Below are 23,669 nucleotides of genomic sequence, written 5' to 3' on the forward strand. Positions count from 1 at the left end.
ACGTAGTCGCACACCTACAGGTTACCGTTTGCTCAGTAGGCCAGCGCACGCACCTTTTTTAAGCCACTGTATTTCGCGCGGTCCAGGTATGACCTCACGGAAGACCCTTTCCTCGCTTCCCCGCCGCTACCGTCTCGTATAGTTCATCAAGGGAGAGGATGCCGTACTATCTGCGCCGCGCTGCGCGCCCATTGAAAAACTATTGCCGATTCCTTCCCGTGTCGTGTTCAGCTACAAACCATCTTAGTTCTTTTGCATGCCTCAAGTAACTCTAATTATTTCTCCCCCCAAAAGAAATACCCATCCCCCCTTTAATCATTCCCCCGATCCATCAAAACGATTAAGTTGAGCGGAGATTAAAAGGGCAAAGAAAGTGAAAAAAGCGCCACTATATTCGTTACTGAAGCGCTGAAGCACAATAATGGCTGGCATTCTTCTTTTCACTCGACGGTCCAGGACCCGCTTTACCTTTTGTAAATATCAGCGATTCCTTTTTTGCATGCGTCCCTGCTATCTTTCTCGCTGAACAAATGCGTTCCTTTTAAAATCTAGGGAATAGAGTAGAAACAAACAATGTTACCCCATCTGCAGCTTTAATTGCTTTTGCTTGATTCTCTTGGATAAAAACTGAGCTGGATTGGTGTTTTAACTAATAAATGTCTGAATTTTTCCGTTTGACCACGAGGAGTCTAGGAGCTTTCTTTTTCTTTTTCTTTCTTTTCTTTTCTTTTCATTTCTTTTTTTTTTTTTTTTTTTTTTTTTTTTTTTTTTTTTTTTTTTTTTTTTTTTTTTTTTTTTTTTCCCTAACTGAACTAGCCATCTGAGAGCTACGCTGCGTACCGGTTTCTCATTTTGTGGACTTGTCCACCTCAGCCTTATTAACTGCTTCTCTTCCATGATACCCTGCATATGCGACGATACTGGTTGATATCCTTCTCTTTTAAAGGGAGAAAAAAAAAAAAAAAAGCATCCGTGCGGCGCAGAGTCAACTCGATGACGCTGCATAAAATAGTGAAATGGACCAGTTCCTACTCGCCAGCTTCGAAGGTTCGTGCCGTTTTTGAACGGCCCGAGGCGTTTTGTTTCGACCCCTCCTTTTGCGCCCGGGGAGTGGTTAGCTAAAATAATTATAAAAGATCTTATGATGGGCGAGGAAAATAGTTGCAGTGTAGCGTAGCGGATTTGATTTGTCCAAAAATCCAAGCATCAACAACGCCCAGCGCAAAGAGATACGTCACTTGCGTTTGGCTCGTTCGCGGGCGCTAAATTTTAAATTTTTTTTAACTCTTGTGGTGTTTGGCTCTGGTTGAGGGTTGAGTTGGTAAAGCGCCTTTTCCTGATAGATCATTTGTCAGGTCTCTGGAGCCGCTGGAGGCGAAGAATTGTTGATATATGGAGGGAGTACTTTTTAAGTTTCTTTAGATCATCCAACGTACAGAACGTAGAGTACGTGAAGAGTACCTATGTGGCTTGTTCCTGTACATCTCCTTTGCGAACATTCTTCTTTGCACCTGGGGTTAAAAATTATCTTTTGCATTACCGCCCTGTGAACCCCTTTTTTAAGACCGTGTTCGGCCAGAAATTCGACTGCTCACCTCCGCCGTAGTTCGATTTCTCATCCTTCCCCTCCTCCCCCGCCAAATTTCAGGAGAAGATATTTTTTATAACGGATAGCTTGAATTGGGAGAGTAATGCAAAGTGGCATTTAATGGAACTCAGTGCATCAAGACGTATGGCAATTGCCATCGGAATGTCCAAACAGCTAATACTTGACCTACTATACTCCGTATACTGAATTCACTCAGCTTGTGTACAAGTGCAGGGTAGAGTCCACTTTTATGCGGTTTATTTGTTGGGTTAAAATGAATATATGCCTTTAGGAACAAAAAATTAAAAAAAATAAAAATACAAAAGACATCATGAGAGAAAAAAAATAGTTATAAAGACCACATGATTGACTGTATGCAAATTAAGAGAACTCCCTGTAAGACATGACGTCGAAGCATGTGCATTTTCGTCGGGGTACTTAGGGTTGACGAAACTGCGCAAGCTACATATATCTGTATACATCTGATCTGAACTGAAAAGTCTTTGCTTGTCAGATCGGGCTGTGTCGGGTCAGCTTGCGTAGTACAAAAGTGAAGGCAAAAGAGCAGGGGATTAGGCGTGTGGGGATGGGGTTTGGACATAGAACAGCAAGATGTCGGAAACATGAGCTTCTCAAAAGTAAAATATAATATGGATGGATAACAGGTTTGGGGACTATATATGCATAAAGAACCAGAAGAGTTAGGAAAACAACATAAGAAAAGAAACTCAACAACCCAGCTAGCAGCATGGTCATTTCGAAGCTCCGTTGGCAATGTGGTTGTTGCACCATCCGGATGCTCTGCAATATGAGCACGATGGAAACGATAAGGAAACGGTGACTTAGTGTCAGTAGCTAAAATAGCCATAAAATCGAGAGCATGAAGAGATCAGATAAAAATAACACTTTCTTGAGAAAGATATGTCAACACAAGCCTCAAAACCTTCAACAGATAGCCATATGCCCAAAAATGCCAGCAACCCTTTCCCCGATTCCCGGGGTTTCATGCTTCCAAATTTTCATATAGCCATTTTCGAACCAATCACCAGGCCCCTTTCCGCGCGAGCGGTATATATTTAGATTTCCTGACACAAACAAAAACAAATCAAACAAAAAGGTCGGAGTAAAGAGAAGGGAAGAGAGTATAAAAAAGGAGATGAAACAGAGGGAAAAGAATATAGAGGGGGAAAAAAACATACACATATGAAAAGGGAAAGCAAAACGAAGGAGATTCCAATCCTCTTCAGACAGGTGGAAAGGCAGGAGAAATGCGATAAGGGGAGATAAGTGAATTGAAGGGCAAATAAATAATATCAAGCCAAGATAATAACTCCGTTGGAGCAGCAAGCTCTAGAAGTTGTAACTGCATCTTCCAAGGCTGATTGTTTCTGTTTTTTGTTCCGTGTGGATCCTTTCTTGTGCGATAAACCGACGAGTATGATTTCCGATGAATGATAACGAGTTGATGAAACAAAATGCAAAGCAAAAAGGGAAAAAAGATGACAAAACCGTAGAAAGTTAACCAAGCAAAAGCCGATGGTGGATTGGCTGAGGAAAAGTAAAAAAAGCATGATGAATACCAATAAAAATTTTATAATATATGGCAGTTATCAGGTAGGCGACTGGGGGTGGCGCAGTCGACGAAGACAAGAATTGCTCAAAATTCGTTAACCCTCCAGTACATTCATTACCTTGGCTTAAGACCCAGCCTGAGTTCAGAAGCGCCAAGCAAAGCTGAGGTCGGATACTGGGCCTTTCCCAGAATTGCACAACAAGTCCCGCCCATTTATTGGGACTGTTGTCGTACCACAATGAATTATCGTGACTTTGCCGTCATGCGGATATGTATCCTCGGCGCGTGGTGTAGGGGTGTGATACCCGATACCTAAGTTTGTTTCAACGTATCTCTTTCCTGACCTTCCGAAGGGAAGGTTCGGGTGTCGAGAGCAACACAGAGCAGGCCGCTGCGGCCGACGGAAAGTAAATCGCGGACGAGTTCCGCATATAGGTGATTGCGTGCTGCGATCGTGTAAAGGATTCCTTGGGGTTGATTTCCTTTCTAGCGATATCCCCTCATGAAAGTTAAAACAAAATTCGATGCATATTTTCGAGAAAATCTGAACTCATAATAAAGTATCAGAGAAGCTAGCAATAGCTTCCGTTGTAACGTTATAAAATGACCACTGAAAAAAAAAAAAAAAAAAAAGATGAAAAATGAAAAAAATATTTAGCCACGCCTTCGGGTCATAAAGTGTGAATGCTTCTCTTTTTGCTCACTCTGTGACCGTCAGCATGCTCATCGATGCGATGCAGTCCTGCAGTTTGGCTCTGCGCTAACTCGAGTTTTTGCATTAATTTTCCGATGGTTACATAGTCTTGTGCTACCAGGCCAGTCGGTTGACTGTTAAAATAGTTCAAAACAAGCTCCAGAGCACGGCGTGCCTCATCATGGGTAGGAGAGCTAGGAGATACTGGAGAGGCAGTAGTAGATTGCGGTGGGGGTGGGGGTTGCATAGAATTTGTTTTGATCTCAGGATTGCTGCGATTCCTCTGCATTAGGGGTGATTCACTTGATGACGGACGAGTATTTCCGTGGTCTTCATCGGCAACACTTGGAGACGTGGACGGCTGAAAGACATTTTTAGGTGACACATGATCCGACGATCCGTTGGCAACTGGGCCTGGTTCCGTCACGGCAATTGGGAATGTCTGGCTTCTTGGTCGACTGGAATTGTTGACCGAGTCTTGTTCAACACGTAATTGACTTTCAGGAATGAAAGGGTTCTCAGAGAAGATAATAGGGCCAGAACTGGCCGCGCTGGCCGAGAGCGAGAGTTTTCTGTCGAGTGAATTTGTACTTTGCGAGTGAGAGTGCTGCCGGAATTCAGCGCCATACCCCGGCAGGGCACCATCGATGCTCTCTTTCTTTATTGAACTTTTCTGTTTTGGAGACAGAGGCGAAGGTGTTGTTGTTCCATTCGGTGATAGAGGAGAAATTCCATTAGGGGTTTGACTCGATGCGTTGGCTTGTCCGTTTCCTGGGCTATCCAGTTCATTTATTGTATCAATTGAGCCCTTCCGCGACTGAGAACTCCGTAAATAATTCTTCTGCTTGAACTTTTCCAACCAATTGGAGTTCAATATTTTCTGATGGTTTTCAGGGCCACCAACAGTACTCGCGAAGAAAATGGCCTTTTCTTTAATCATCTCATCGTTTAATTGACCGCCTTGGCGCAAGTGGTTCCTGACCCAGTTCGACAGAGCCCGCTCAATATCCGGAAATTTCCCTTTTGACTTCTTTATTGGTGAACGACTTCCATCATCTGGGCAGAGATATTTTTCTTTTTGCCGTAGAACCTTGGAAACAGTGCTGAAAAAAACTAAGGTTAGCAAAGTGGACAGGCAAGGTAAAATAGCGCTAAGTCTTAAGGTGGTTTGTAATATATACCTTCGTTCCACCCCAAACAAGGCTATACGAATTAAAAAAGGAAAAAAAAAAGTCAGCATGACAGCGTCTACAGGAGTTGATTCAGCACACGGGGCAAGTATTCTTTACCTCCAATCTCTGTTTGTTTTACATGCGGGTGCCTTTCGTGATACTCACACATCCGACGTCGATCATTATCCGTGAGAGTCCGTCGCGGCGTAGGAGCTGTGGTTATTGGTGCTGTATGGATAGGATGCAGACTAGGCATGGAGGGCATCGGCATTGGCGGGAGAGGGACTGGGGGGAAGGTGGACTGTGTAGTCAACATGCTCGGCCATTGCGACGGCGTGGACAGAGGAAGTAATTGCTGCGATGTATACGGTTGCGGAATGGACATGCTATAAGAGGGTTCTACTGGCATGACTGGTGAAGAGCCATAGGTAAAACCATTGAACTCGTTTATTGGCGATTGGTGCTGAGACTGACCATATCCTCCTCCCATATCAACCCATTGAGGCGCGGTGAAATCATGATCTTGTGGTTGCGCTTCAGTATCCATTTCTCGCTCTTTCTCTCCTTAAACCAACTTAATGATGACCAGGATACCCTTTTTTCCCCAGCTATTAGCTTTGCGGTCCGTAACCTGTCGAGGTTGTAAGGGTGGGCCGAAGACGAGGCAATATGCCGCCAAGCTGAGGTGGGATAGTAAAAGTAGGTCCGCTGCAGCCAAAGCGCAAGTTGAGCGGGTCTTCCAACTATAAATAAGAAGAGAAAACCCGATGCATGATATAAAATAGCAGCGCGAAATACAGGAGCCCGGGTCAACTAAAAATGAAAGTGAAAAAGGAAAGGAAAAGGGCCAAAAGGGAGAAGGTCAATTCAAATGATTCCAGGTACAAAGCCAGACAAGCCCAGTTATGCACCTTTTCGAGCTTCGTTGATGAGAGCGACAGGAGGTCCGGGAGGGGCCGCACGGCCGTTGTTATAATAATCCGGAGTATACCACAAGAAGGCAACATAAAGGGACAAGGTGCAGAAGTACCCTTTGGAGGTGAGGGATTCTTTGCAAGGAGCAGATCAGCTAAGACTGATTGGTTTTGGCTTTTTTTTTTTTTTTCTTCCTTGGTAAGTAAAAGAAAAGTTAGGAGAGTACGAATGGCGCGAGAATAAAAAACAATAAAAAAGGCCACCAGGAAGTACGAAAAAAAGGCTTTTGGTGATCTGACTGGGTAACTCTGGTATTGACTTTTGCTAGACAGCTGAAAGTAACGGATTGCAGCCAATCCGCGGGGCTACCCGGACCTTGATGAGAGGGGGAACTGTCAACGCATTCATCTCATTAGGGCATTCATTTTACAGCTGGAAGAGAGTAACGAAAGACGGCAAGGAAATACAGTATTCTTACCAACACCATGCAGACAATACGTAAAAATGGAGAGGAAAGTCTCGCCCATTGGTGAATATAAAAGAGTGGACAGGCCGCACCGGCAATCTGGTTGGAGACCTCAAGTTTACGGTAATTATAGTCGCCCCCAACCCAAGTTCACCACCACGGCTTTAGAATGAGGGTGGATCTTGTAAGTAAGGTTTTAAAAATAAAATTATGAATGGATATGGAAAAACAAAACTGGTGGTAGAACTGATCGTTATGATACGGCGCAATCCGACATTCTTTGGAAACCACGCATAAATCAGACGTGAAACCCAAGGATAGAGAGGCCTTGGGCAGCAGAAATGTTTCCACCCACATTGTTACGGGGCGCAGGGGTAACGTATGGTCTGCGTGGTATTCCCATACAGTTCCAGCCCAGCCACAGACGAGACGAGGCCGTCAGAGACAGCAATTACCCAGTACGCGCGGAAAAACTGTCAGGGGAGGGGTGAGGAAGGGGATTGAAGAGATCCCGAAGCATCAAATAATAACTGGCAGGCGACCAAACTGCCTAGAGAGAGTAAGGCCTGTTTAGCGCAATATAATGCCTGAAAGTTTGCTGAGGGGAAGGTTTCGGCTGTGGGTAAATGTCATGATAGGGCAGAGGGGAGCTAGGCGGAGCATCAGCGATCTTGGTGTGGAAACATCGGCAAACGGTGGAAGGTAGGATGCATGGAATGGCTTTCCGCGTTGTTTGACTCGTGCTCTGAACACCAGATTCGAAGATCATTTCGGATCAGCTCTCAGTGGAGTTTCGAAACAACATGAATGGTCCGCGTTTTGGCGCCTTATTAACATCGAATCTCCTCCTAATTGTCTTAGTGTTGCATCACTGCGGCCGGATCTGCTTGACCCATTGGACCTCACTCAGTGTTGCAAGATCATATGAGCTTAAAGGAATCATCTGCCCATCTTTGGACCAGCTATCAGCCAAAGGGACGCGCCCATATGTAAAGCGGGAAAGAAGAGATGAAAAGTATGAGTATTATTACTTGACCGTCTTGTCCACGAGACTGAAGAATTCCCGAGGACGAGAGGGCTCTCAAATTGACATGATTCAAAGGATGGCATTTTGCCATTTCTGGAAGTCTGGGGAACACGAACCAGGATCGTACCCCGCTCCGGCTCCAGATCTCTTTCTTGGCGCTCGTTGATAATGGCAATCACGTGAGAATCGGATAAAGCTGGCTAAGCCCAATTAACCATAGGCAATCGAATATCAGCGCCCAGGTTTCTTAGGCGAGCAGAGCAAACCACTAATTTTTCTTTAGCGACTGACGTCTGATTTTTATGGTTCCTCCTGCCATAGATGCAAGGCCCAAACCAAAACGAAAGGGACATGAAGCGCCTGAGGAATATGTTCTGCTTAAAATTTGCTGATTGGCTGGAATTCCGGGTTATTTTGAATGTGTTCTCTTCAGTATTTGTGGACCATCAATGCAACTCTCAAGCATACAATTCTTTCGAACTAGTAACGATCAACCGTTTAGAAGAAAAAGCAAGCATTCGGTATGGCGAAGTAAAACGACATGCTTACGGAACAATACAATACATTACCAGGTTGACATATACGATACGGATGTATCGTCCTGTTCTTTCAATCGCACTAGCGGAGGCCACGGGCCCGGGCCGGTTGGATTTGTGCACTTCTTGACGCTGACCCTTGCTCTGTTGCCCAGTCGGAGTTTGGCTGGAGCGGCGTACAGTAACGAGGGAAAAAGCCATCGTGTCGCTTAGGTTGCTATTTTCTATCCTCATTAGTTGTCCCGTTGGATCCAATGTCTTCGATAGCATACGGTCATGGGCCTCCTCAGGGATCTTTTGCGCCATCCTGAGGTCAGGACTTTTGGGGCTGCGGGGAGCCGCGGCGAACCTGATTAATATTTGTTTGATTTTGGCGTGGAGGCAAGGGCTCTGTGATAGTTGATCGTTGAAGCAAGGACGGTCTGCTTTGACTGGGATACCAAACTTTTCAGCCAAGGGGACGGCCAGCCGTCACTGCTGCTGCAGCAGGAGGTTGATGATCTTATAGTTTGTCAAAGTTGCTCCACATGAAGGTTTGCTATACACCAACGAATGTCTTCATTTTGGAATTTCAAAAATCTTCACGAGGAAAAAGTTGCTTTTGATTTGATGAATTTTGGCATCCTGTAAGCGCTGGGGAATTTCGGAAATTTGACCGTGGCATTGGCTGTTGATCCATCATCAATATCTTCAAGATCTTTTGCGGAGCCTATGAGATAACTAACTAGGTCAGAGCAATTGGTCAACAACTGATACGATTTGGCTCCATCCCATGAGGACGGTGATGATGTATTTTACATGTGCTCGTTGGCCCAGGTTTCCCGCTTTTGTCGATCTCAACTCGGATACTTTTTTCATTTGGCTGTTGCGCATATTTGAGTCGCATGGCACAAAGCATCAGAGTAACATATAACATGTCGTAAAATAAGGGGATATCGAGGGGATTGCAATTGACGTCGTTGAGCCACTCTGGCTGACTAATCCACTCGCTTAACCAACAAAAGTTTAGACCTTCATCTATGAAATACAAAACCCTACAAGCTTGCTGAAATTGGCATTGCTGAAATTTTTCATTGCGAAGACAAGTGGGGGTTTGGCTGCAGGGTAAAATATGTGTGTGTGTGTGTGTGTGTGTGTGTGTGTGTGTGTGTGGAGATGAAGATTTTCATGTATAAACTCGGTGGACTTTACACGTTCAAATCCTCCCCAATCCGCCCAATCTGACGACGTATATAATAATAATAATTACTCCAGCTCCGCGTTGTATACTCCGTAGAGCCACTCCCAAAAGGATATTAATCCCATAACAAGATGTTATTCCGATGCCAAGAACTATGGCCTCCGGGACCAAGATGATTCTGATCCCCACGCAACTGTGTACTCCGTAGTGTGGTTTGGGATCCTTTTCAGCTCCGCCAGGAGCAGGTGTGTAATGTCCTTTATTTTAAAGAATTGCCTTCAAACCTCATGAACATAAGCATCATCGCTAACTGGGCTGCAGTATGATCCCTAGCGCGGCCAAGCAAGACTCACCCTGTCTCCGTTGAGCTTGGTTGAGTTAGGCCTGATCGACCGTCCAAGCTCCGCATATATTTTTCTAACTTACAAGAACTAAAAACAGACCCAGCTCAAGCTGGGCAAAAATGATCTATCAAATTATGACGCCGGCAGTCATGCTTCGGATCAGCACTGTCACCCCAGGAGCGCCAAGGGGTCCTTGGCTCAAGAACTGCGCAAAGACCATCCTGGCTCAAACTACCCCTTCATGGACGAGTATGGGCACGTTTTTGAAATCTCCTCCAGCCGATGGCACGGCAAGCCAGACCAAGGATGCCGCTTTTGAGCTTCCAGGTCCCTGTACATTAAGTCCTTTAGGGAAGATATTATTTGTGCAAGTCTCCTACAGGCCAAATAAATTCTACAAATCGTACGGATTAAAGGAGTGGCATTCACGGCTGCACAATATTCTGAAAGGGAAAAAGAAGGCTCTGCCCAAGGAAACACCAATAATAATGTCACCTTTGGCATTCATCCAGAGTTGAGCCCGCTCATCGTCAGTTTAGCTCTCAGAATTTCACATGCTCAGAATCTTCAACAGATCATTTTCGTGGACCAATAGAACATTTTTAGCACATATCTGAACATGATGTTGTGAACAGCGACCGATTATCAGCTTTACGGAAGAGACTGCGAGGCCTAATTTAATGACATTTGCAGAAGCGAATCCTGGATATCCTGAACAGATGCGACAATTCTTATCGCCAGCAGACTGCCCTCCTGAGTCCCCAGCTTAGATGTTTGAAGGTGCACGATAGACAGTTTCACCAGAATCAAAGATCAGCTGCCTACGCCGACTTTTCAGGCAAGATCTTTGTGGGTAATTGAACTCCATCTGCAACACAAAGATAAACCGGGAACCAACCACAAGAAAGGCTCAAGAAACACTTGGAGAGACAACTCAACCCAATTTTTATGGACGATTGTGTATTTCATTTCCATTGTTTGATTCTAATCTTCTGGGTTATTTCTTTGTTCAATTCTCATCAAACCCACGCATAGCTGCGAAAAAGCATCAAAACCCCTGCATCTTGTAAAATGCATCCGGCTCTAATAATCTGTACCTTGTCCCTCTCAAATTCAGCCATCTAATCTATCCTTGCCAGGTCTGGACTCAAAACTCAAGGATTCTTCTACTCCCCGGTCCGTCCCCAAAAACGCCGATGTAAAGGAGGACGCGGGTTTTCAACGACCTTAGGCCTATCCATTATTAATGCCAAGACGGAAACTTACAAAAACAGTCCCCTTGCTGCAATGCCAGGGCAAGATGTTGCTAGGCCTTAGCTCCATCCCACCCGAACACCTCGTTTAAATCCAACATCTTGCTTCGCAAGCAGGACAGGAATTTCCGTTTGCCATTGGAGCTTCTTTTAACTCCCACTGTTTCTCCATTTATGGTTAAAGGAATGGACTACGACCGCCGCAAGTCGTTCGCTAAAAAGAGAATAATATCTCGTTTGAACTTCCCCCACGGTTACGTTATGGACCAAAATCCATCGCGGCTCGTTTCAATCCTTGCTGATCCAGTCTTCCAGCCGGCCCTCCCTTTTTTGTGAGGTTCTTATGTAAGAGATCGCCCGGGCAAGTTTCGCACTATTTTTCCGGAAGCGAAAGGGAAAAGTTTGAAGCTGGTTCTCTTCCGCTTCGTGCGAACTTTATTTTCTTTTTCTTTTCTTTTTATGTCCTTTGTCGTTGCGTTGATGGCTGGCTGGCTGAGCGAAGCTAGAGAGTTGGATCAGAACTAAACAAGTCCGTTAAGGTAACTTTCAAACCTCCCTTCGTCGGCTGTCCCAAGCTGAATTGATCTGAAAGGAAGCGGGAAATAAAAATGACAAGGGTCTAAAGCTAACAATTCCAATGTAGGCTAAGGCCGGCTGTTTCCTAAAGTTTTTCCTTTTCATGCAGTATGAAGTCATCTGCGAAATCTGAATTCAAAAAGAACCAATAGAACGGAAAAATTGGCCGGATGCTTGAAGTGGGAACAATATTGCCATTTCACAGAGGTGAAAAATGTTAATTGAACAAGAAGGACAGAACCTGTTCGGAAAGTGGAAGAAGACTCCAATTCCAATTCCCGTTGCCTACTCTCATCCTTTCATTTCAATTGATATCCAGCTAATTTCGTTGTTTGCATGCATTCGTAACTCCCGATATTTTGCGTTCGGGTCCCTCGCCTAAGAGAGTATAAGTTCTTTTCCAAACTTTGGCTTCAGTGGTGCTGATCTGATCTGATGCCTTCCAGTGGTTTAAAAACTCTCGAGTTTTGAACTTTTTTGTCCTACATTACCTAGATAAGCCCTGGGGCCTTTTCTCGTGCGAGTTACAAGCTCAGGAACATCTGAATCAGAAAGCGTTGCTGCTGGGAGACTCGGTGAGAGAAGTGTCCCTGGAAGTACCTCTAAATGGGTTCGCAATAGCTGGGACAGCGCATGGCTCAGGGTCATGCATATGGAAGAGAGATATCCTTCCCCATATCTTCCCCAGGCCTTTTATTTTATCGGCTAGTTCATCGATTAACCGTTTCTTCGTCAGGCCTACACTCCAGTACATACATAACGCTTGAATCTCTGCCAAGCAAAGACATTGGGGTCTTTTTTTATTCAAGCGTTGCAACTACATGGCCAACCAAGAGTTCCAAAAAATGTGCCACGATAGGGGAGTGGTTCCCAGTCTGATATGCAAATGGATACCCACAGCTTGGAGAGAAAAGCCATTTATCGATATATTCCCCTAGGAGCTACTCCGTGAATCCTTCTATGAGGGAGGCTATATGGCAAAGAGATGCAACTGCTCCTATCAACAATCATCATACCAAACATACCTATCTATATTTCTCATGATGTCAATGGCGTTGCGCATCTTGCAGCACAGAGCCGTATCTACTACGTTGGTATGGTATAATATTCCGGAATCGTTACCAGCAAGCCTTAAACGCCTGCAAATGGACGAGATGAAACCCCCCTCAATTGACATGATAGAAGTTGCTCCCAAGGGGGTGGGTCTGACACTGAAGAACTCTGGTTTCGATTTCTAATTTCGGTGAACTTGGGTACATAGATCTTGATGTCCAGGAAATAGATCTCTTTACCGCTTCACCCTGTTGTCGTTCTGACAAATTGGCTCTAAAATAAACCGGGACAGGGTCCTGCTTAAGCCCATGCTCATGCTCATGGATTTCCCTGTTTTCAAGAATCCTAGGAAAAGAAACCGGCTCGATTGGGATGGAGAATGGTATCCCCACCTGGTCCAGAACGAGATGTCTCCTTCTTTACAAGTTCAACACCCTAACTTTGTTAATGATAGAAAACGAATTAAAATGAAAGTAGGCGTTTGCTTTCGGTGATAGGAAGCTAGGAGGCTCTCAAACAGCCCAAAAGCATTCAGACCAAGTTGAAGAAAAAGTGACAAAACCTCTCAACAATTGAGAAGAGTCACCTCCCGAGGTACTCCTATCTCGTTTACAGAGCTCTCCTCTTGATATGAATAGACACGCCCCGTTTTGTTTACTCAACGATACTCGAAGAGTCGGCCGACAACCCTGATTTCACGGCCGTGCTCTCCTTTCGAAAACACATAGGAATTGGGATGGCGAAAAATGAACCATCAAATGGACAAGCAGAGGATAGCTAATATAGGTGGACGGGGAATGGATATGCACGGTAACTCAGATACCCCAACTTTCGGTATATTCTTTAGACGTTTAGTTTGGTTCGATCCATGTTTACCTTTTTACGAACGCCTTTCAGCTGTCGATGAATGAATCTGAACGGGTCACTCACGACGCCGGCGCAAGAGACAGCGGAGAGACGGAGAGAGATAGAGAATGAGAAATGAGAATGAGAAATGAGAATGAGAAATGAGAATGAGAAATGAGAATGAGGCCTTCGCATCAATACCCGATAGAGAGTGGTTCTCGGCTATTGGAAAGAAATGAAGAACAGGAAACAAGAGGGGAAGACTGGACACCGGGTATATATATATAATCTTATAGAACTGGTTGGCTGGCTGACATCGCCTTTTTCCTTTTCATCTTTTTCTCCCTTCTACGCTCCCCTACTTCCCTTTTTCAAAGAATAATAAAAGTGAGAATATCCGGATAGTAAGTTAGTAGTAGCCTTGTGGTTCATAGCAACGAACGGGATGGAGGAGGGAAATGAAACCAGGGGAAAAAAAACTAGTAGCCGGGTTCAAGGTTCCGGAAGGGGGTAGTAGGTATTATGAAGGGCAGCATTGCACACACAGTCAGGTTCCCTTTACATAAAAAATAGAAAATAACGAAAATAAAAATAAAAATAATAAAAATCGATGACATGGTGAGATCGGATAACTATAAAACATAGGAAATATTTTTAGAAGATCAAATGCAAAAAGAGAAGCTGATGTAAATCACACTCATCGCAACCCTTTTCTCTCTAACTATCGAGAAGTCTTCTCTTTTCTCAAAAGATATGGTTCTTCTCAACAACGAACAATTAAAGGGGTAAGTAAGGTAACACAGATGGATATCTAGATGGCTTGGAGTCTTTTGCGACGGAGATGAAGCAAGGGTCTCCGAAAAGCGAAGAAGGGATAAACCGCAGAGTAGCGTTACACTCTACTCTGGTGGGAAAAAAAAGAAAAAGGAGACCGAGCCTGGTTTTCTTTGTTTGATTTTCTTTTGATTTTTGACTCTTTGACTTTTATTATCTTTTTTACACCCTTTTTCAGCCCTCTTCGTGGATCCATGGGATGGAAACAAAGACCCCATGCTTCTCGGTCGCTCACCGAGACGTTCGTCGTAACTAACCTGGAAAAGAGACCTGCCTGCACCGAGACTGGGGATGGATTGGGTAGATATCTATATACTACTAGGGTACTTTGCGTGTAAGTATAGTACGTAGAAGCAGAGCGCATCAGCCCCTTTTTGCACCCTTGCATAAAAGATATGATTGAACATGGATTCTCACATACATAGATACGGTCCACACGGTATGCATTTCCATACAAGGGATGCAATACGCCGAGGGAAAAGAAAATATGGATAGATAGACATTGTTACAGGTGTGTATGAATTCCTTCGAAAAGGGAAAAAAAAAAGGGAGGGGGGGGGGAGATGAAAAAGAACTGCCTGTGTTAATACACTGCTTTTCCTGTGAAAGCGGATACCAACATGAGCAAAACACTATAATCCTGAGTCGCTCTTTTGTTCGCTGTTTTACTCTTTTTGATATCCGCCCTAAAGACCATGTTTGTACGTGGACATCTCTCCTTGTGGCGGGAAAAGAAAAAAAAAAGATAGAAGAACCCTATATGCATTCTCCGTGATAGTCCCGACAGACGGCGACGACATAGGCAAAGTACGATAGATAGTACACACAAAGCTTGAAATCCATTTGGGTATAAAATCTAAAATCTAACATGCGTCAAAAGATTAAACTATAAATTTGCCAAGAAAGGAAAGCAATGCCGGAAACCGTTCGTAGGCTAAAACTTATTCAACAAAAAAGAAAATAACTTTTGTTTATTCCTCCGTATTCCTTGGATGCTATGCTTCCCATGATTCGTCTTGAGGAAAAGGGCGTGCGGGTCGAGAAGGCCACGTATGTTTCTATGTATCATGATCGTTATCATCGCCATGGTCCAGCTCCGTTGCGCTGGGTCGTGTGTCCCGGCCGAGAAAATATGTTTTGCGGCGACTGATTCGTGCATCGAGCACCAAAAAAAGAAAAAGAAAGCCATTTGGCTGGTTGTCATTCGTCTAAAATTGGTAAATTAGATCTCTTTTGCTATTTTTTCTGCCTCTTCCTGGTAGGGATTGCTGCATGGAGTGGTCCGTTGTTTGACTTTGCATAGCTAGGCCACCTTGTCTTTTCTTTTTCCATGGTGCTGTTTTATTTCATCTGCTTGATACTGTTATCGCTTGATAATTGTGACTGTACAGAAATTTCAAATTAGCATTGCACTTGGGTATGAGACAGAGGGGATAGGGAGGAGAGGAGTTGGTTTCGCATACTTATGTCCTCATCTGCAAGTTCATGACTGAGTCCCACTCTTTGTGGTTGATGTTTGACGGAACGACCATAAACGATTGCATGTTTGAATTGTTCTGCGATGGTTTTATGAATGGAATTACACTTGAGGAAAAAAACAGTTAGCTCTGTAACTAGGATTGCGGGTCCAAGTAAGTCCCCAACATGAGATCAATTGATTAAAACCTACGAAATCTTCAACGGTGCAAGCATTACGCCGCAGAACGACCGGGGACGAATAATCTGGAGTTTTCCCCTTGGGTTTTGTATAGACTCTCCTGAGATCGAGTTTCTCCCACATGAGCTCGAGCAATTCATCAATGTTCCACCCATGCTCAGAACTGATCGGGCACGCATTCGGGATTCGATAGAGCAGGTCCAATTCCTCAATTGATATAGCATCGATCTTGTTCAATGCATAAACAACGGGGATATAACTCCGACTCCTCGCCTCGAGCACGTCGATAAGGTCATCAATTGTCGCGTCGCACCGAATCGCAATGTCCGCAGACGAAATCCGATATTCGCTCATCACAGCTTTAATTTCCTAGCAAACCACATGAATGAGCAAAAGGCTCCTCCAAAATCCACTGGGTCAAACTTACATCATGATCAATGTGCGTTAAGGGCACGGTACTCGTGATGGAAATGCCACCCTTGTCCTTCTTCTTAAATACGATGTTCGGTGGAGACTTGTTAATCCGGATCCCAAAGCCTTCCAATTCCGCTTCAATGATTTTTTTATCCGTCAGGGGCTTATTCACGTCCAAAACGATGAAGATGAGATTGCAGGTCTTGGCAACGGCAATAACCTGCCGACCTCGACCTTTGCCATCTTTTGCACCTTGAATGATACCAGGAAGGTCGAGAATTTGGATTTTCGCGCCATTATATATCACCTGGCCAGGAACAGTCGTTAGGGTCGTGAATTCATAAGCGGCAGCTACAAAAGGAAAAGAAATGCTTTTAGAAACCTTCCCGCATTAAGTCACTGGTATATCCATGCGATTTTCGACGTACCCTCAGAATGCTGTCCTGTTATTTTGCTCATCAAAGTGCTCTTCCCGACAGATGGGAAACCGATAAACCCCCTTTAACACACAAAAAAGAAGTCGATTAGTGAAATGATGCCAACAACCATGCTGAGATCAGATTCAGAACGTACACGCTCGCTACTCCCGTGCGAGCAACATCGAAACCAACTGATGGAAGAGGAAAAGAACACCGTCAGTAAGCATTTGTATACAATGACGCCGGGATAAAGACAGATAAGAAAGCATGAGGGAGAAAAATATATAAAAAATAACTTACGTCCACCGCCACCACCGCTAGAGGTAGGTGTAAGAAGCTCTCTCTTTAGCTTCGCAAGCTTAGCTTTCAATTGACCTGCAAAAATAAAATAGATTATCAGCCCATCAGCTTCGGCATATCTGCACGGCCTACCCCGCTTCCCGAGCTATTGCATCAATAATGCAAAACGTACCTAAATGATACGACGTGTTCTTGTTTTTTTGAGTCCGAGCCATCTAGAGGGTGGTTAACTTCGGGGGAGTCCCCAGTTTCCGAAAGGTCATGGGTGGGTAGCAAGGCTTACTTCGGTCTCGATCTCCTTGATCTAATGGGTGCCAGCATGTGTCAGTTGGCAAGTATATCCAGGTGTGTTACAGTTGAAGCGCGGGGTTGGGGATGAAGGGGGAGGGCAGAACGGACCTTGTCCACAGTTGTCGCCATGCTTGCGGATTTGTAACTTTCGTCTTTCTATAAAGCAGAACAGGTATTGGAATGGGGTACTCAAAAAGCGGATGAGGCCAGCTCTATCTATACAACCTGTCTTGCTATCAAAGAGCGGAGATTTTGCGTGGACTTCGGTGTCAATTCGATTTTGATGTTGGGATTTGGGCGCCGGAAGTTCAATAATGTCGCTGAGTCATTTATTAGTCAGGCTTGGCATTGACCTCGCGTGGAATTCCCAAAAGGTTCCAAGGATGGTCCCGAACGGTTCCGGAAGTCGCTTAGTGTCGGATTAACAGGGGCAAAATTCGGGGAATCGGCTCATCGGGGGCTTCCAACTTTGGTTTTAAGGCTCCCAGTTGGGGGAAGTTAGGGTTAGACGAACCGCTGGGCGACGTTAAGATTTCCCTTGGGCCGTTATAGAACTGCGAAATATATATAGGGGTATATGGGGCCGGGCTCGAGTAGTAGCCACCGTGTGCTTTTCGTTCCTGACCGCCTGTTCAGCTAGTAGTATCTATTTTGCACCCAGGTGCCGCCTCCCGCTTGTTCGGCTCAGTCTGGTCTGGGCTCTTTCCTACCCGCGTGATCGAGTTCTCCATCCATCTGATAAGATTTCTCCGCCGCCTCCGCCTCCTACCTGCGCCGTGGTCCCACTGCATTCATTCATATAAGAGACCCTGCACCCAGCCCGCCGTAATTCTTAAATACCTCATAGGAACTATCTTCCTCGCCGTACTCCTCGAACCACGTTCATCTTTCTACTCTCGTTCTCAATCTCCAGGCCCAAGTGCACAGGTCCCGACACAATGCCGTATCTCGTGAACGGCGACTCCTCGCCCGAAGCCTCCCCCGTCGATGCATTCCACAGCTTAGTAGAGGACATCAACACAGTCCTTGGCCCTAGCTCAGGTCTAGATTCCGACGACGTCGATCCGATGGATATCCAGAAGCTCATGGAGGACTATACCTCCAACGAGAGTGAATGGGAACGGTATGCCTTTGGCGATGCTGGAAGAGCATATACGAGAAATCTGGTCGATGAGGGCAATGGTAAATGTAATCTGGTGAGTCATAGGCACGGATGGGCTTGGCGATGTTTGGAGTCATTGATCGATTGATGTCCATGATGCTTCGGGGGTGAAACATGCTAACGGCGAGGGTATATAGCTTATTCTCGTCTGGAGCCCTGGAAAGGGAAGCGCCATTCATGACCATGCCAACGCCCACTGTGTAATGAAGGTTAGTACCATTAGCTGGAGCCCGGTTTGTTTTTGACCCCGATTGAGGGGAAATTTCTCACTGACATTATTCCCGTCACAGGTACTAAAAGGGTCCCTGCGAGAGACGCAATATTCATGGCCCGAGGAGGACAAGGTACAGAAGGGGGAGCCATCACCCTTGTCCATAACCAAGGACACCGTGTATAAAGAAAACCAAGTCACTTACATGTCAGATAAGGTGAGGATAAGACGTGGACCAAGCTCCATCCTATTTTTAGAAACTTTCTGGGGAGAACATACACTAACAAGCTTAAAAACGAAAAGCTCGGCCTGCATAAGATCTCTAATCCTGACCCTGACGATTTTGCTATTTCCCTTCACTGTAAGTTCATCACTTGCCCAAACACGTGCCATCCCTCTTGCTGCATTTCGATTCATGGGAACGATTTTATCTTTTTCCATCTTCTTTGGAGGTAAACCTAACCTGGTGACAGTATACACACCACCAAACGCTGCTCATTATGGGTTTTGCCTTTTTGACGAGAAGACGGGCAAGTCGCGACACATCAAACAATCCATGTTCTTCTCCAGCAAAGGACACAAACTATGATTTCCGTGTCCTGCGAGAAGGGTCAACGAAAGTTGTCCCTGGTCTAGGTATCCGCTCTAGAAGTTGTAAATGAATGAAATGCGGGACGATAAGTGTTCTTTGCGCTGGAGCCCCGTTTTAATGAACCTTTCTGGTCTGGTGTCTTGGGGTATTGCAACTATTTCGGGTTTCGGGCTTGCGCTATAAATGACGTGATTTCATCCTAACGCCAGATGCATCTTAGCTCGTCTTCAACAGACCGGGGGTTTCGTGTGGACGACATACGCAGTACGGCGTATATTTTCATCACCCCAGCTACACGGCAAAACTCCCAAGGCGAGAGCCACTATTATTATTCTTAGAGCCGTTGTAATTAGCATTTTTATCCTCCTCTCCTTGTTTCAGAGAGTTTAGCCCGTTCTTCTTTTCTTTTTTTCAATCCATGCCCACTCCACTCTCCTCAATCAAATATATGTAGAGTTATTAGTTACACGTTCTCAGTAATTCTCCATGAACAGCGCCTTGCCACATTTAATATCAACCCCAAAAATAGTGCTGAGTACTCTATAGATTTCAACGAGCAACCAACAAAAGAGGAAGCGCATTCCACCGTTAGTGGCCGTCCTTCCGGCCTGGATGTGTGCTTCAAATTTAACACACACAGAGAGAGAGGGATTTCAAGACGAGATAAGCCGTATTCAGTCACAGGTGAGGTCAACTTATGTTTGAATCGATGTAGACGTTATTGTGGATAGATATTTCTATGTAAATGCGATCGTCTCCCTTGTCTGCTCCTCGCGGCCTTGTTTCCTATTAAGTTTGTTGATTTATTTGATTGATTCAAGCTTGGTTGGGTGTTTGTTTAAATTTGAGACAGATTCTTCGTCATTTGTCTCAGGAGCCTTGACGGATGTAATAATGTACTGTCCATGTACATGTACATGTACTCCGTACATACATTATTATTACGGTCTGTACTCCGTACATGTATGTACATACACTGCGTCGCTCCTACCCCCGACGTTATGCTGTCCTCTCCACCAACCGAGCCCCAAGCCTATCGCGGTTAAGCTTTGCGCCGAGTCGCTTGGCACGCGTCTAATCCCTGTCGATTCGTCACCCTTGGAGGCCAGACCTCGCGCTTACCGCTTTGGGGGCCTTGACATATTCCGAGAGGTTGGCTCGCTCTCACTGTCGCATCAGAGCGTTCATCGTCCTAGCACTTCCAGGAGTGGCTGAACAAACTTGCGCCCTAGGTACTTTTTTTCTTTTTTTTTTTTTTTTTCAGGGCAAAGGATCCTTCTTGCCTATAAAATTTAACTGCTTGGCGCTGGATCACGAACAGCACCCTCCCAAAATCACAGTTTTATTTACCTTGAACCAAATACGCCGGCCCAAAGGCTACATCTATACCTTCCCTTTTACGCCGTCCCTCAAAAATGCCATTGCTCTCTTCCTGAATGCCGCCCATTTTCGCCCTACACATGTCCGGACCGTTACTTGTCAATTGGGGATGCGAACGCAACGGTTTGTCGTCCTTTTGGCGGTCGTCTGCCTCGTAGGGCTTTCGTTTGTGCTACTGGGCCATCCAGTGCCAGCTGGGAGAGTGAAAGAAAGCGGGAAGAACAATCCGTTATTCATCCCGACTGAAAACCGTCCCAAAAATGTCGACCATCAGCGGCAGCAGCAGCAACAACAACAACAACAACAACAACAACAACAACAACCGCAGCAGCAGCAGCAGAAACAAAATATCCCTCACGAACATCCTATCACCGTCACAGACAAATCCCATCCAGTCGCCCAGCTATTCGATAACGCGAATAGAAAGTTCGAGAATGTCCGTGCCAGACAATCCGAGACGCTCAAGGATGCGGTGGAGGAATACCGACGTCGTTACAAGATGCCTCCCCCACCGAGATTTGACGCGTGGTTCAACTTTGCACAGAAGCGGGGTGTGAAGTTGATTGACGAGTACGATACGATATATCATTCTCTTCTCCCGTTTTGGGGACTGGAACCCCAATTAATCCGAACGAGGGCGAAGGAGGTTATTGGTTTTGATAATGGGGTTATCGCCGTCTTGATTCGGAGTGGCAAGGTTTCTAAAATAGCCGGTGGGGGTGAGGGTATTATGTGGAAGCGAGAGGCACTGAAGAACATGTTGGAGCGATTCGTCAAATACCTGCCTGACATGGATCTGGCCTTTAACATCCATGATGAACCTCGGGTCGTTGTTCCATATGATGACCTACAGCGTTTGGTGCTTCGTGCCGTAGATAACGCTCTGCCGAAGGCCTTTGCGAACGCCTCCCCGAGAAACTCCTGGTCACCACGGCCCAAGGACTTGAACAAAGGCGATAGGGTCGACGAGGTCAGGATCACGCGATTTAATCGATTTGCACATCAACCCACATGGACCATTTCGCGCATGTCCTGCCCTGTGGATAGTCCCGCGCGAAGCCTCGACGAAACAGCTGCCGACAATATAACCGCTTACTCCTACTCGCAGCTTGGCTTCATTTACAACACCACTGCTTTCTCAGATGTGTGCTTGACCCCTTCCCTCCGCCACACGTTCGGGTTTTTCGACCGCCCCAATGCGTTTGATGTCACTCATGATCTCTTCCCTATCTTCTCGCAGAGCAAGGTGTCTAGTTTCCAAGACATTCTATATCCAAGCCCGTGGTACTGGGCTCAAAAGGTTCCATACGATGCTACGATGGATTACGAATGGGATAATAAACAGGAGCAAATGTACTGGCGCGGGTCAACAACGGGCGGCTTCTCCAGAGCAGGGGGTTGGCGGCGACAGCACCGACAGCTATTCGTCAAACGGATAAACGGGTGGGATACGGCAAAGGTCTACGAACGATCCACCACAGCTGCAGAAGACAATGCATGGACCCTCAAGGACGTCGCACGGCGAAAATTTAAACACATCTTCAACGTCAAGTTCAGCCATATCGGCCAATGCGATCCAGAAGATTGCAAAGCGCAAGCCGAGTTCTTCGACGTTGTGCAATCTGCTGCCCAGCAGGATGCGTGGCAGTACAAGCATCTTGTCGACATTGATGGGAACGCGTTTAGTGGCCGCTACTATGCGTTCCTGCAGAGTAATAGCTTGGTATATAAGCTTGCGGTTTTCCGCGAGTGGCATGATGAATGGCTCCGTGCGTGGGTGCATTATATTCCCCTGAGTCTGCACGGGGATGAGCATGTGGAAACTGTACGATATCTTGCCACAGAGAAGGAAGGCCAGGCCATTGCGCGAACGTTGGCGGCTCAGGGGCAGGAGTGGGCACAGTCAGCGTTACGAAACGATGATCTAGAGGTGTATTTTTTTAGGTTGTTATTAGAGTGAGTTTCTTGCCTCTAGACCACACAGCCGCCCCAACCATTCCCCGTGTTATTTTATTTTATCTCTTTTAATCTTTCGGGTCCGAGTAATTACTAACCGCGTGACTACAATTTAGATATGGGAGAATTGTGGATGACAACAGGGAAAGTATAGGATTTTCTCCCTAACCTAATTGCAAGAGGAAACGGACCCATGAGGCGCCAGATTTGCATTTTTGCTCTGGGCAGGTGGTGTATCTATTTATATCTACGCGTACATACTCTTTTTCTTGGTTCTGTTTTTAATTGTCAAAACGTCGTCTTTTTTTTCCTGCTACATACCATATTTATTATCTCTTCTCACCGGGGCCGCCTAGGAAAACTGTTCCCTCCCCACTCCCCATCATAATTCTTGGCCCTCTCTCTCCCATCCACCTTCCTCGTTCCCTCTAACTCCTCGGCCCGGCTCCAGAGAACGTACTTAATATTCGGTTCGCCGATGAGCCAGCACATAGCATACCGCAACCAGCATGGAGCACGCACCGTGCATCGTGCAGTACTTATTTTCTCCCTTCCCTTTCCTTTCTTGAGCATTCGCGTGGTGTAATGAAAATTTGCAGCATTTAGTCGTTGAATCTTGCATTTTTCTTGTATTCGCCTTTTTTTTTTGGTTTTGGTTTTGGCTTTTTACCTTTTTCCCCCCCTTTTCAGTCTCACCTTGAGGTCTAATTCTCCTGCTCTTACATACCTATACCCTTTTATTATTTGTATATGGTTTTCTATTTTTTTGTAAAATAAAGATAGATAATCTCTCGGCATGGGAAAATTCTCTTGACGAAGCGGCGCGCTGCTGTCTCCTAATTTTCTTACTTGCCATGTGAATTCCTCTCTTTCTTGCTTTCTTTTTATTCTTTCTTTCCCCCCCTTCCATTTTCACATTCAAGGATGACATGTTGGTGCTAGGTTGTGTAGATGATGGGAATTGGATGTTAGAAAACAGACTGTATCTGATTGCTCCTTAATGTACAGAGATGTTGCACATAGGAAATGTGTATAGGCAGGTATTTTTATCTACTAGCTTTTGATTCCCGTATATAATTAGTTTATACAAACTTAACATGTGCCAAAAAGTTCGAAACAACAATTTCCTTACGTGCAAAAGGCAACATGACCCAGTTCCTCCAGGCCGAGGCAATGACGTCACTTCCTCCTCCTCCGGCCATCGGCCATCGGTTCCAACACAACGATCAA

General features: G+C 45.4%; 7 protein-coding genes across 10 annotated transcripts; 4 read left to right on the forward strand and 3 right to left on the reverse strand.

Annotated features, from left to right (window-relative positions):
- Positions 1-1,817: 1,817 nt before the first annotated feature.
- Positions 1,818-7,561, reverse strand: BDBG_04989 (uncharacterized protein). The gene is made up of 4 exons (XM_031721927.1): positions 6,421-7,561; positions 5,145-6,334; positions 5,037-5,058; positions 1,818-4,958 (listed from the first exon to the last, which is right to left on the reverse strand). The coding sequence occupies exons 2-4, from the start codon at positions 5,572-5,574 to the stop codon at positions 3,833-3,835; spliced, it is 1,578 nt and encodes a 525-aa protein (XP_031578448.1). The 5' UTR covers positions 5,575-6,334; positions 6,421-7,561; the 3' UTR covers positions 1,818-3,832.
- Positions 5,847-7,243, forward strand: BDBG_04990 (uncharacterized protein; the record flags this gene model as incomplete). The annotated part of the gene is made up of 3 exons (XM_031721928.1): positions 5,847-6,066; positions 6,295-6,531; positions 6,711-7,243. The coding sequence occupies 3 exons, from the start codon at positions 5,847-5,849 to the stop codon at positions 6,980-6,982; spliced, it is 729 nt and encodes a 242-aa protein (XP_031578449.1). The 3' UTR covers positions 6,983-7,243.
- Positions 7,562-7,792: 231 nt separating the features above from the next.
- On the reverse strand, positions 7,793-9,080 carry BDBG_04991. 2 transcript variants are annotated; one of them, XM_031721929.1, is made up of 2 exons: positions 8,697-9,080; positions 7,793-8,638 (listed from the first exon to the last, which is right to left on the reverse strand). In XM_031721929.1, the coding sequence occupies exon 2, from the start codon at positions 8,275-8,277 to the stop codon at positions 7,981-7,983; it is 297 nt and encodes a 98-aa protein (XP_031578450.1). In that variant the 5' UTR covers positions 8,278-8,638; positions 8,697-9,080; the 3' UTR covers positions 7,793-7,980. The 2 variants fall into 2 exon arrangements, with proteins under 2 accessions (XP_031578450.1, XP_002625127.1); XM_002625081.2 differs by having other exon boundaries at positions 7,892-7,915; positions 7,985-8,866.
- A 549-nt stretch (positions 9,081-9,629) lies between these two features.
- BDBG_04992 (uncharacterized protein) lies at positions 9,630-10,013 on the forward strand (the record flags this gene model as incomplete). Its single annotated transcript, XM_031721930.1, has 1 exon — positions 9,630-10,013. One exon carries the CDS (start codon positions 9,630-9,632, stop codon positions 10,011-10,013), a length of 384 nt encoding a protein of 127 aa, XP_031578451.1.
- Positions 10,014-13,676: 3,663 nt separating this feature from the next.
- BDBG_04993 (ribosome-interacting GTPase 1) lies at positions 13,677-21,052 on the reverse strand. 3 transcript variants are annotated; one of them, XM_031721932.1, is made up of 13 exons: positions 18,791-19,925; positions 18,575-18,711; positions 17,247-18,496; positions 17,131-17,151; positions 17,020-17,062; positions 16,848-16,922; positions 16,702-16,738; positions 16,557-16,627; positions 16,142-16,479; positions 15,727-16,083; positions 15,521-15,641; positions 14,479-15,440; positions 13,677-14,372 (listed from the first exon to the last, which is right to left on the reverse strand). In XM_031721932.1, exons 3-12 carry the CDS (start codon positions 17,265-17,267, stop codon positions 15,421-15,423), a joined length of 1,104 nt encoding a protein of 367 aa, XP_031578453.1. In that variant the 5' UTR covers positions 17,268-18,496; positions 18,575-18,711; positions 18,791-19,925; the 3' UTR covers positions 13,677-14,372; positions 14,479-15,420. The 3 variants fall into 3 exon arrangements, with proteins under 3 accessions (XP_031578453.1, XP_031578452.1, XP_002625129.1); XM_031721931.1 differs by lacking the exon at positions 13,677-14,372 and adding an exon at positions 20,846-21,052 and having other exon boundaries at positions 14,605-15,265; positions 15,357-15,440; positions 18,575-20,725; XM_002625083.2 differs by lacking the exons at positions 13,677-14,372; positions 18,575-18,711 and adding an exon at positions 20,846-21,052 and having other exon boundaries at positions 14,605-15,440; positions 18,717-20,725.
- On the forward strand, positions 17,422-19,880 carry BDBG_04994 (cysteine dioxygenase). The gene is made up of 5 exons (XM_002625084.2): positions 17,422-18,334; positions 18,438-18,509; positions 18,591-18,728; positions 18,815-18,872; positions 18,985-19,880. Exons 1-5 carry the CDS (start codon positions 18,077-18,079, stop codon positions 19,098-19,100), a joined length of 642 nt encoding a protein of 213 aa, XP_002625130.1. The 5' UTR covers positions 17,422-18,076; the 3' UTR covers positions 19,101-19,880.
- On the forward strand, positions 20,015-23,593 carry BDBG_04995 (capsule-associated protein CAP1). Its single transcript, XM_002625085.2, has 2 exons — positions 20,015-22,439; positions 22,556-23,593. Exons 1-2 carry the CDS (start codon positions 20,593-20,595, stop codon positions 22,605-22,607), a joined length of 1,899 nt encoding a protein of 632 aa, XP_002625131.1. The 5' UTR covers positions 20,015-20,592; the 3' UTR covers positions 22,608-23,593.
- The last annotated feature ends 76 nt before the right edge of the window (positions 23,594-23,669 follow it).

This window comes from Blastomyces gilchristii (genome assembly GCF_000003855.2).
Source record: "Blastomyces gilchristii SLH14081 genomic scaffold supercont1.8, whole genome shotgun sequence".
Taxonomy (NCBI): Eukaryota; Fungi; Ascomycota; class Eurotiomycetes; order Onygenales; family Ajellomycetaceae; genus Blastomyces; species Blastomyces gilchristii.

Excerpts from the sequence above, each read along its gene's own strand:
- BDBG_04989 (XM_031721927.1), bottom strand. The coding sequence starts at position 5,574 with ATGGATACTGAAGCGCAACCACAAGATCATGATTTCACCGCGCCTCAA. Across the intron at positions 5,059-5,144 it reads AAAACAAACAGAGATTGGAG|CCTTGTTTGGGGTGGAACGA; the intron begins GTAAAGAATACT and ends TAATTCGTATAG. Across the intron at positions 4,959-5,036 it reads TTGTTTGGGGTGGAACGAAG|CACTGTTTCCAAGGTTCTAC; the intron begins GTATATATTACA and ends AGTTTTTTTCAG.
- BDBG_04991 (XM_002625081.2), bottom strand. The coding sequence starts at position 8,277 with ATGGCGCAAAAGATCCCTGAGGAGGCCCATGACCGTATGCTATCGAAG. Across the intron at positions 7,916-7,984 it reads GTAATGTATTGTATTGTTCC|TTCGAAAGAATTGTATGCTT; the intron begins GTAAGCATGTCG and ends GATCGTTACTAG.
- BDBG_04993 (XM_031721932.1), bottom strand. The coding sequence starts at position 17,267 with ATGGCGACAACTGTGGACAAG. Across the intron at positions 16,923-17,019 it reads GAACACGTCGTATCATTTAG|GTCAATTGAAAGCTAAGCTT; the intron begins GTACGTTTTGCA and ends TTATTTTTGCAG. Across the intron at positions 15,441-15,520 it reads ACTTGCAGATGAGGACATAA|TCACAATTATCAAGCGATAA; the intron begins GTATGCGAAACC and ends ATTTCTGTACAG.
- BDBG_04994 (XM_002625084.2), top strand. The coding sequence starts at position 18,077 with ATGCCGTATCTCGTGAACGGCGACTCCTCGCCCGAAGCCTCCCCCGTC. Across the intron at positions 18,729-18,814 it reads TCACTTACATGTCAGATAAG|CTCGGCCTGCATAAGATCTC; the intron begins GTGAGGATAAGA and ends AAAAACGAAAAG. Across the intron at positions 18,873-18,984 it reads TTTTGCTATTTCCCTTCACT|TATACACACCACCAAACGCT; the intron begins GTAAGTTCATCA and ends ACCTGGTGACAG.
- BDBG_04995 (XM_002625085.2), top strand. The coding sequence starts at position 20,593 with ATGCGAACGCAACGGTTTGTCGTCCTTTTGGCGGTCGTCTGCCTCGTA. Across the intron at positions 22,440-22,555 it reads TTTTTTAGGTTGTTATTAGA|ATATGGGAGAATTGTGGATG; the intron begins GTGAGTTTCTTG and ends ACTACAATTTAG.